Genomic DNA, 10,523 nt, shown 5'->3' with positions numbered 1-10,523 from the left:
ACTGTGAAAAAACTAAAACTTGCATTTTCTAAACAGCAACAAGCATCTGATATTTTACCTTGAAAAAAATCCACTGTGCATGGTTTGGGGTTACTAATCTGTCTGCCCCTACCTCCACCTCCTCCCTGTTCTGTCCCCCTCCTGGACTGGCTGGCATGCGCCTGGAATAAAAATGTGTAAGGCCTTTTGTCCTGTTGGTTCGGTGGAACAGCTCTACCCTCAGACAGGAGAATAGGAGCTCGGTGAGAACAGGTCTTTCTTCTCTCAAAAGAGGAGAGAAACATGTCTACTTGAATAGGAGCAGAAGAAGAAGAAAGAGGAAGACCCTCAGTCTCATCAGCCTGGAGATGCACTTGGTATTTCATTCAATTTCTTCAGTTGTTCCTTTGCTATGTGTGATCTTGATACTATTTCTCTAAACTGTCAGAGGCACCAAGTAAAAAAAAAGTTTATAGCCTGCTTCTGTTTGTGTTAAGTAATTTGTCTGATAAGACAAGAGGCTTGCTCTGGTCAGGCGAGCTGCACACTGAGTGTTACCCAAGCTAAACCTGAGGGAGGATTATAGGGGTTATGAAAAATATACTGATTAATTGTGATGTTTTCTGTTACATCACACTCTCTCCCTCTCTGTTTTTTTAGAAGACAAATGGGGTCAGAGCTGTCTTTGGAAAGCAGTTTTCTCTTTGATATGGATTCAGCCTGCAGCTCCTGACGTTTACTGAGCAAAAAGGATAGAAGAGAGGAGAGGACGCTGGTGCAGTTTACATACAGGTACCGTCTGCTTTTACAATCCTTTTGGGGTTTTTTCACAAATAGTTATATTCAGGACTTGGAAATGTGTTTTTTTGCATTGTAAAGTTTATCTCATAAGTTTTGCTCATTATTGCTGCAAATCTGAAAGTCTTGAAATCATCCAGTATTTTGAGCTTTGATACTTATGCCGTTACTGATTAATGAAAACTGGTACAGTATAATATGATATGATTATAATCATTAAGCAAACAGTTGCCAAATCTATTATATATGTATAATATATACCCATATATACATTTTGTATATATGGGTATATTTATACCCAATGTTGAATGTGATGTCCTTGTGTCTTGTGAATTATAATATTAAAAGAGTGAATGCCAATAGGAAAAACATTATCCTCATCTTTAAATTAGCCTGACCTGCCATGTTTAATTGTCCATACGGCTACTCTTATTGTCTTTATTATCTATGTTTGCTTTTCTTGCATTGTCCTGCAGGCTGGTAGATAGACCAGTACACTCACAATCAGTTCAGGATGGTAGAATCAGCTGAGGACAGAGAGACGATGACCAGCCAGCAGGCTCTGTGTGACCCTGTGCAGAAGACCAGCAAACGCATCTCCACTCTCAAAGTACTGAAGTGATCTGTAGTTCAACAGGAAGCAATGGTCAAGCTAAATAATGTTGTAGTTTATTGTCTTGCTGCCCTTCTTGGCTTTTTCTGCTACTTATGTGTTTTTTCTTCATGGACGGTGCTTCACTCTATATGTTTATACCACCACAATATAGATAAGTAATGGATGGATGGATAAAAGCAAATTGTTAATCTCATGTTATTCACCAGGCCTTGCCAAGTTATTTAAAATCCTAGCAAGCAAATATCTACTCTAGATCAGTAGTCTCCAACCCTGCTCCTGGAGAGCTACTACTCTGCATGTTTTAGGTATCTCCCCACTCTAACACACCTGATTCTAATAATTAACTTGTTATCAAGCCCATTGACAAGCTTCAGCTGCTTTATAACAAGTTTATTATTAGAATCAGGTGTGTTGGAGTGGGGAGGAACCTAAAACATGCAGGGCAGTAGCTCTCCAGGAGCAGGGATGGAGACCACTGCTCTAGATCAACATATCAATCTTCGTCAGTCACTTCAGTATCAGCCATGGGCTCAGTTTTGCTTGATTGCAGCACTAGACAGCATTCATCATCAGTATGCATAAAGTTAATGGAACGTTTCTCTCAGTTCAGTCAGTAGATACTTGGTTGCAAAGTACATTTTCAGAAGCATCACTATAAATCCTAACAATGAAATACGATAAAATAAAACTGTCGCGTTTCTGCAGAAAAACCCTGTCTACTACGCTTATAAGAAAAGAAGATCAGACATGGTTTAGCCACATTTGGGTTAAAAAAAGGTGATAAATGCAGTTTATTATTTTCAATTCTACTTATAAATTATACCCTCCCTTACCTTTTTCACTGTATTGGGTCAGAGTGATGGTTATTTGGGGTGTTTTAACAGTGCACTCTTCCTCATGCCTCTGTGTGGCTTTTTCCTGCCTCTCTCCTAGTAAATAATCATGGAGCTTGCAGTGTAAATGAAAATTGTGACCGTATTTTGAATGCAAATTCAGGAGGCTTATCTCCACCGGGTTCCCACAGTTACAGTCAAATCAAGCGCACCTGCAGAGCAGCCACCCCACACCGAACTGATATGCCTACAAGACAAACTCACTCACTCACTCATGGACAGCTGCGGCTTTAGGGCTGGTCCATGGCCAAAAATAACAAAGACAAATTCAAAAGCTTCTATCATGCACAATTATGCAGCATAAACAATTTGGCACTTAAATGATTCTTTATCAATGATCTCTTTGTTGTTGTGTTCAGACAACACACAAAAAAAATCTGCTCCCATTCAAGTTTTCAAGAGAAATTAGAGTTCAAGTCTGCCAGGTGGTGTGAAACAATATCAAACTAGATTGACAGTGTGCAGTATTTGGCTAATTTTCCCTTTCCTTTGTGTTTTCTAGTTGTTCATTATAGCGTTGTCCTTCGCCTATTTCTCCAAGGCCCTGACAGGGACCTACATGAAGAGCTCCATCACTCAGATTGAGAGACGATTTGACCTCTCCAGCACGCACATTGGACTCATAGATGGCAGTTTTGAGATGGGTACCGTTGACTTAACCCTGATCTATAGTGCAATTGAAAAGATACCATTTTTGTTATTCTCTCCTTCTTTTTTCAGTCGCTGATGATTTTCTCGAGTAAATGTAGCCATGTTTTGTTTTTCTTCTGATCTTTTGGTGTCGTTTCTTGGAGGTAGGCAACTTGTTATTTCTAGCCGTGGTCAGCCATTTTGGTGCAAAGCTTCATCGGCCCAGACTCATTGCTGTGGGTTGTTTCCTGATGGCTGTGGGGGCCTTTCTCACCGGCTTGACACATTTCTTCATGGGGCGGTAAGCAAATTAGAAAACACCAGACTTCACAAATAAAATCAAATGATCAAAAATGGCCTCCAGAATATCTCCTTTCAAGATTTACTGTGGTATCGCTGTGCTTCACAGCTACAAGTACGACACAATCATCCAGGCTTTCCAGAATGACTCTGTGAGCATTGCTGCCTGTATGGAAACAGAAGATGTGCCCGAAATTCAGATTGAGCCCTCTATGGAAGACAGCAAAGGTAAGACTGTGGACTACACAACAGGAACGAATGAGTGCCCTCAAAAATTCCTGAAGAGGCATCAGTAGTTTGGATTGTGGTTAATTTATTTATAGTTTGAATCTGCAATAAGCAATATTTTTATGCAAGAAATACACTAGTTAACAGTGTTTTTTGTGTGAATTACCTTGTGCAGCTTTAGTTAAAACACCTAGTTGAAACAGTAGATACCCTTATGTTTAACCTCCACTTGATGGAATACAATGACATTTTGGACAAACTTTCATGGCTCACAGAGGATGAATCCTGCTGACTTTTGTTGGATGGATTGAATGCAGTTTGGACATGCACTCCCCTCAAGGGAAATTGTCCAATACTTTGTTTAATGACCAAAAATCTGCAAAGCCAGCAGCATTCCCGTCAACCTCGCTGAACTGTTCAGAATTTTGCTTTAATTAGTTGTGCCTAAATATAGCCTCACTGAGCTGCTATGTGGCTGTTAACACTTAGTCTGATAAATTAATAACTAAGTCACATATCACCGAGCTGGTGGTATTTTAAATTAAAGATGTGTAGCATGAGAGTTAAGATATACCAAATACTACCAACTTGAAACCATATTGCCACATGTGCAAACATCCTAGTCACACTAGAAGTTTCTTTAGACACAATCATTAATCTCCTTGGCCTCTCCTTGACAAACCACTCCCTATGAAATGGACATCAATAATATCTAATAAAGACAAACTGTATCAGATGCCTTCACTATGGTCAGTGGACACGAAAACCACAACAGCAGCATAAACACAGTCGTCTTAGCATGTAAACTGGTTAAACTGTAGCAACTTAATGGCTTTCTGTCAACCCTCCCTGGAATGCACTGATCCTAGTCTGACCTTTACAGCCACTCACCTCCTGTGCTGCATACATACTACTCAACAATCACACAGTTCATGTTTCCAGTATTCACACTGTAGCCTCATGTCTAAAATGCCAATGCTCACTGTGTATGCCGAATATGAATTGAATCTCAGAATGTGCTGATCCAGTTCAGCTGTTGTGATGTGATGTATTTGGAAAGAAATACAACATGGAAGCCATGTATAATACTGTGATATGCTTAGACAACATCCTACTATCTAATATTGATATTTCTCTTCTTCAGTGACTTCTGAGTGGAATAAAAGATGTATTTTTTTTAATTAAAAATGTTGATACACATGCACCCAGTCATATTTTAGATAGAAATTTGTATTAAGAACAGGTGAATGATGCAACAGTGAACACACACACACCAAACTGGAATAATATGTAATAGCAACTTTCAGGGAAATGGTCGAAGATTCCTGTATTGCAAGAATACGTTTTTGCAACTTAAGACATGTTGTACTAAATTTGTATAAATTGGTTGATAAAGGATAGATAACAGAATAGGTAAAAAACTGATAGCAATAGTAGATTAAATATTCACTACTCCCCTAACAGAATTTTGGCAGCAGTGTTGGTTTTGCTGCCCAAAAACTTTGGAATTTCTCCTTAAGTCCCTCCTGAAGTCTGTATGAGCATGTGCCTTTACTGTTATCATTATTATCATTATCACTGTCTTCTCTTGTTTCCTTTTTTTTGCTTTCTTCTGCGTGTGCTGTAAAGCACTTTGGATCAACTGTGTTGTGTGTAAAGTGCTATATAAATAAAGGTGAGTCAAGGTCAAATCCGAATAATCAACAACGATTCGAGACTTTTTGGATTTTTCTGATGAGTGGACCGTGGAATTCATCATTTTTTCGATTCTGGTTATGATCCAGATCGTAACAAAGTCAACATCATGCATTGCTTTGTCTTTTTGCAGTCTGTGTGAAAGAGTCTAGTTCACACATGTGGATCTATGTGTTCCTGGGGAACGCACTGCGGGGGATTGGAGAAACCCCAGTCACACCTCTGGGCATCTCCTACATCGATGATTTTGCTAAAGCTGAAAACTCTCCCTTCTACATCGGTAAGACATCAGTGTTCTCTTTGGGTTTCCAGTGAAATTTTACTTTAAACATAATTTCTGTTGTTTGTATCCTTTTCATTGGCTTAAAGTGGCTAAAACCTCCTGTTTAATTATTATCTTTCCACTGGAGATCCATAAAACATTTCTTTTCCTCTCCTGTCTTGTTTGACCACATGATTAAAAATCTAAATCTATTTTCACTGAAAGCTTGTCTCCAGACTATTACTCTCCTGGGCCCCATGTTTGGTTTCCTCCTGGGCTCCTACTGTGCCAAACTATACGTTGACATTGGCTATGTTGATATGGGTAAGTGTTATGCATTTCATTGCCAGGATAGATGTAACATCACTGACTAAACGGATGGATATTGGAAAAACTGAAGAAGCAAAACTTCTTGCACCAGAATGAGATTGTTAAGTTAAATAGTTTTGACTTTAAAGTTGCTGCACTCAAGAACAACGTTATTCTGGACACCAAAGGACTACCAGGACACACATAGAGTTAATAAAGCAAAGAATGCTTTAGATATTTTGAAGGAATAGACATGGTGACTCTGGCTTGAGCCTGCTGCAAAGGTCTACCATAAAAACAGACTGCAGACCTGTCAGAACCTGTTAGTGAGGACTTCCTGTGAGGAATATCTATAAAAGGAAATATAAATCATTCATTTGTCAAATAAAGTCAAGCAGTCCACCTAACCTGCACCTAATGTCGCTACTAGAGACAATACACACAATAAATGCTTAGTCCTTTTTTCCCAAATAAAATTTGAAACATAGGATCAAAATTAAAAGTGAAAAATTAAATAGACATCAATGGACCAGCTTTCCTAATGTCCTCTGCTTTTCTTTTCTTCATACCCTGTACATTCTTTTCTCCATCCAGAGACTGTGACCATCACCCCTAAAGATGCCCGCTGGGTAGGAGCCTGGTGGTTGGGCTTCATGGTGTCCTCCGGCCTCTTGCTCATTTCCAGTATTCCCTTTTGGTTCCTTCCCCGCTCGCTGCCCAAGCAGGGGGGGGATAAGGACAAGCCAACACCTGTCCAAGAAATTCTGGATGGGACAGAGGATGCCCTCAACAACAACCACAACTTGAAGCTAACTGAAATCGCAAAAGGTACACTCTTTAAACTCTGACCCTCTAACTCTCCAACTTGGACATATTTAGTATTGTACTAAATGAAAAACACAAATTATACTGATTCCACACCTGTGCGTGTGCTGGATCTTTTTCCACAGGATTTCTTCCCTCGCTAAAGCGTCTGTTGGGAACTCCTGCCTACTTCCTGCTTCTTTGTGGCAGCATCCTGAAGTTCAACTCCTTCATTGGCCTGTTCACCTTCAAAGCCAAATACATGGAGCAACAGTTTGGACAGTCCGCATCCAGAGCCAACTTCCTAATAGGTAGAGAAAATTCCCCTAACATGAACTCAGTTGCTTTGGGTAGAAAATAGAAAACAAAAACATCTTAGATTTACAACTGTGCTCTTCTCATACTTTAAGGTACATTGCAAAGGTGGAAACGGGACTCAGTCCAATAATAGTAGATGAGTTAGGACATTGCTTGCGGGTAGAGCAGTTAAACAAACAGATAACAAATGAAAAATATGTCAAGAGGGATAAGGAGAAAAAAAAGAAAGGTGCTCTGAAGACTTGTCAGTTGATAAAAACAGCACAATATTAACCCTAATCACATGTGTTTTGTTATAATGAATACTCATGAGATAAAACAATGATTTTCTCAAAAACTGTTGAATGTTCAGCAGATTTGGATTTAGATAAAAGGTCAAAAGCCATGTGAGAACTTGAGAGTTTCTTGTCAGTGCCTGGTGTATCTTGGTACACCCTCACATACTCCAGCACTAATCTTTAGAGCTTAAACACTAATAGAGGATACAAAACATTAGAGTGTCTGATACTGAGAGACCTTCTTCAGTACCTTCATGACAGAAGGGTTTCCAGTGTCCAGAACCACTTGACTTTTTCTTCTAGGTGTGGTGAACCTGCCAGCAGTGGCAGTGGGGATCTTCCTGGGAGGGCTGCTGATGAAGAGGTATAAACTGAGCGTGGTGTCCGGGGCTCAGCTCTCTTTTTGCACGTCCTTCTTGGCGTACCTCCTCTTACTGCTGCAGTTTGGCACCAAGTGTGACAACATTCCCGTGGCAGGGCTCACCATCTCCTACAACGGGTCAGAGCTGAGACATGAATGGTAAATATGTTGAGGCGGTGAAGATGACCACAGCTTTAATGAATCAAAATACTGCATCACATACACTCTTTTTACAGCAAAAAATACAATAATAAAGATCTTTTTAGAGCCACAACCTACAGCTGATTTAAAAAATCCTTGTTGTCTTACAGGACAAGGAGTGTATCGGACAACAGTGAAATGCTCTTCTCAGAGTGTAACAGAGACTGCTCATGTTCAGCAGAGGAGTGGGACCCCGTGTGTTCAGACAGTGGCATCACCTACATTTCTCCGTGTATGGCTGGCTGCCTCAACTCCAGTGGATATGGCAAGAACACAGTAGGGCCACACACATGCACACATACACACACACACACACACACACACAATGTTGGCAATAAAGCTGCTAAGTCAGGATAGAAGAAAAAAAGATTTCTGTCTTGTTCCCCGAAATGCATTTGAACAGCATCATTGATTAGACATTTTTATCAACGGTACTATGCATACAACATAAACACTCCTCTGTCGAAACTGCTCAGATACATTACTGAAATGTAGGAAAGAATTTTAACATGATAACTCCGAATAAACAAAGAATATTTCTTTCTTTTTGACAGGTTTTTCACAACTGCAGCTGTGTGTCTGCCTCCTACCCAGCAGGCAGCAGTACGTCAGTGAGGCTGGGCCAGTGCCCCCATGCCAAGGACTGTAGCCGGAGTTTCACCTCCTACATGGCTGTGTCTGTCCTCAGCTCCTTCATCAACTCTCTGGGAGCCACTCCTGGCTATATGGTCATTATGCGGTCTGTGCACCCATTCCTGTGAATATCTGGTGTAGTTAATTGAGAATATCTAGTGTATTTCATTTTTTAAATATGAGCCTCAGTGAGCTGTGAGTGACGTTACACTTTGTTTTGAATGCTAAGTTAAGCAGCTGCGGTCCATAGCTTTATATTTAATTAATAGTATTGAGCTAACTCTTGGCAAGAAAGGCAATAAGCATATTTCCCAAAATGTTAAAAAAAGTCATGTTTTGGAAAAGGAATAAAATGGTTGTTTTCTACAGTATGATCTCTAAAAGGGACCTGATGTTGTTGTGTTATTACAGATGTATCTCACCAGAGCTCAAATCCCTTGCGCTGGGTATGCAGGCCTTGGTCACTAGGACTCTTGGTAAGCTTCTTTACCTTTAATTGCATAGTTGCTTGGCTTATAATATCAGCACTGTTAAAAATACTGAAACTGAAACTAGATACTAAGTTTTTAAATATAGTTTGAGTGTCAATTGTTGTATTGGTTGTGGCATTAGTGTTTGGATGTCAAAATAAGATTATCTTAGAAAAATTGGGATTGAGATAGACAAGACTTTTCTCCATTGCAATGTTTTAAATTTACATAACTGGGTGATGCTCTCTCTGCAGGTGGAATTCCTGCACCAGTATATTTTGGAGCCCTGATTGACTCAACTTGCCTCAAATGGTCGCTCAAGAAATGTGGCGGCAGAGGGGCGTGTCGCATTTATGACGCTGATACGTACAGGTATGCCCTGGACTACGAATGTAAAAAATAGAACTAACTGCTACCATGAATTTACTCAAAAGTGTTGAGTAGTAATATTTCTTCTTCTACGCCTTCAACACCATAGCATTTAAGGTTTTAGCTCTACTATCTGTCCATCTCTTTCCTCCTCTATCTGCAGGACCATCTTCCTGGGTCTGATCACTTGTCTCAGCGGTTCTTCCTATTTCTTCATCATTGCCGTTATAGTCCTCCTCAGACGCCAGTTCCGGAAGTCTGACCAAGAAACAAAGACACAACGATCAAAAGCTTCAAAGGAAATTGAACTTCGGACCCCATCAAACCCCAATGAGGACCGACCCAGTGCTCCTAAAACTCAGAAGCTCTCTCTTGCCCCCAGAGTTTGCGCAAAGATTGTGATAGAACCTGAGGTGGGAGGGGAGGTTCACAGTACAGAACTGCTCCCACCCTCCAGTCATAACACACTGGAGACCACTGCTGAGGTAACTCCTCCTAGTCATGGAGCTAAGATAGAGATGGACGGGCTGACATCAGAGGAGGAGGTGAAAGATGGAAATGTCTGTGAGGAGAACACTGCACAGGTGAAAGAAGAGGAGCTGGACCATCACATCAGGGACAAGAATGAGTCAGAGAAAGAAACAGCACAAAGCAAAGAAACTGACAACCAACAAAAATAAGTCATTTACAGTATGGTTTCAACTACATGGCCAAATGGGATCATTCCTGAAATGTTTCCCAGTTAGGTCAATGGTCACAATCAATTGGATTGTCAAGATGGATTATATGCGTCTGGGCTAACCTCCTCTATGCTAACAGTATTATTTTCTATTTTACTGTATTACAGGATAGAGCTGTTACATTACACTTAGTCCTGAAGAGGAAAGGGGCTATCAGTGGTCCGATTTCCACTTCTGCATAAATTACAACATAGAAACATATCACAATATCGAGTGTTAAAATGGGAAAGTGCTGGATGTGGGCAGTGACCGATGATTCAATGTGCTGAGACTGTGTAGTGACAAGTTTTGAATCATGTGTACAAATGATTACAGATCAGCCCTGCAAGGCCCAAAGTGAACACGATAGAGAGCAAACTCCTCGGCTAAAACAATGTAAATGTTTTTTGTTAAAATTAAAAACTTTAAATTAAAAGGCCTTGAATGAGTAATATTATTGTCGCATTATATTCTGCATATCTGAACAGTCTCAAAATGCTTCATGAATACCTGAATGATTTTCATAAAACCATGCTGTGGAGACAAAGAAATAATGAAAGTTACTGCCCTGTTAGGTTCCTTACTTATTTGCTAAAAGAGAAAATTGAGAACCCATTAAAAAAAATGTTTGTCATTCTTAAGTAAGCCTGTAATAATATT

At 40.0% G+C, this 10,523-nt stretch overlaps 1 protein-coding gene across 2 annotated transcripts; it reads left to right on the top strand.

The window, feature by feature from the left end:
• Positions 1 to 78: 78 nt before the first annotated feature.
• Positions 79 to 10,472, top strand: LOC128353062 (solute carrier organic anion transporter family member 1C1-like). Of its 2 annotated transcripts, XM_053313740.1 has the most exons (16): positions 79 to 356; positions 640 to 771; positions 1,254 to 1,387; positions 2,789 to 2,930; positions 3,085 to 3,217; positions 3,326 to 3,444; positions 5,273 to 5,419; positions 5,627 to 5,725; positions 6,305 to 6,538; positions 6,661 to 6,825; positions 7,414 to 7,630; positions 7,783 to 7,948; positions 8,227 to 8,411; positions 8,717 to 8,781; positions 9,030 to 9,147; positions 9,308 to 10,472. In XM_053313740.1, the coding sequence occupies exons 3-16, from the start codon at positions 1,292 to 1,294 to the stop codon at positions 9,822 to 9,824; spliced, it is 2,403 nt and encodes an 800-aa protein (XP_053169715.1). In that variant the 5' UTR covers positions 79 to 356; positions 640 to 771; positions 1,254 to 1,291; the 3' UTR covers positions 9,825 to 10,472. The 2 variants fall into 2 exon arrangements, with proteins under 2 accessions (XP_053169715.1, XP_053169716.1); XM_053313741.1 differs by having other exon boundaries at positions 79 to 771.
• The last annotated feature ends 51 nt before the right edge of the window (positions 10,473 to 10,523 follow it).

Source organism: Scomber japonicus, chromosome 23 (assembly GCF_027409825.1).
Source record: "Scomber japonicus isolate fScoJap1 chromosome 23, fScoJap1.pri, whole genome shotgun sequence".
In the NCBI taxonomy this organism is placed as follows: Eukaryota; Metazoa; Chordata; class Actinopteri; order Scombriformes; family Scombridae; genus Scomber; species Scomber japonicus.
The sequence above is the reverse complement of the archived record's forward strand: the minus strand, read 5'-3'. Positions and strand labels throughout refer to the sequence as shown.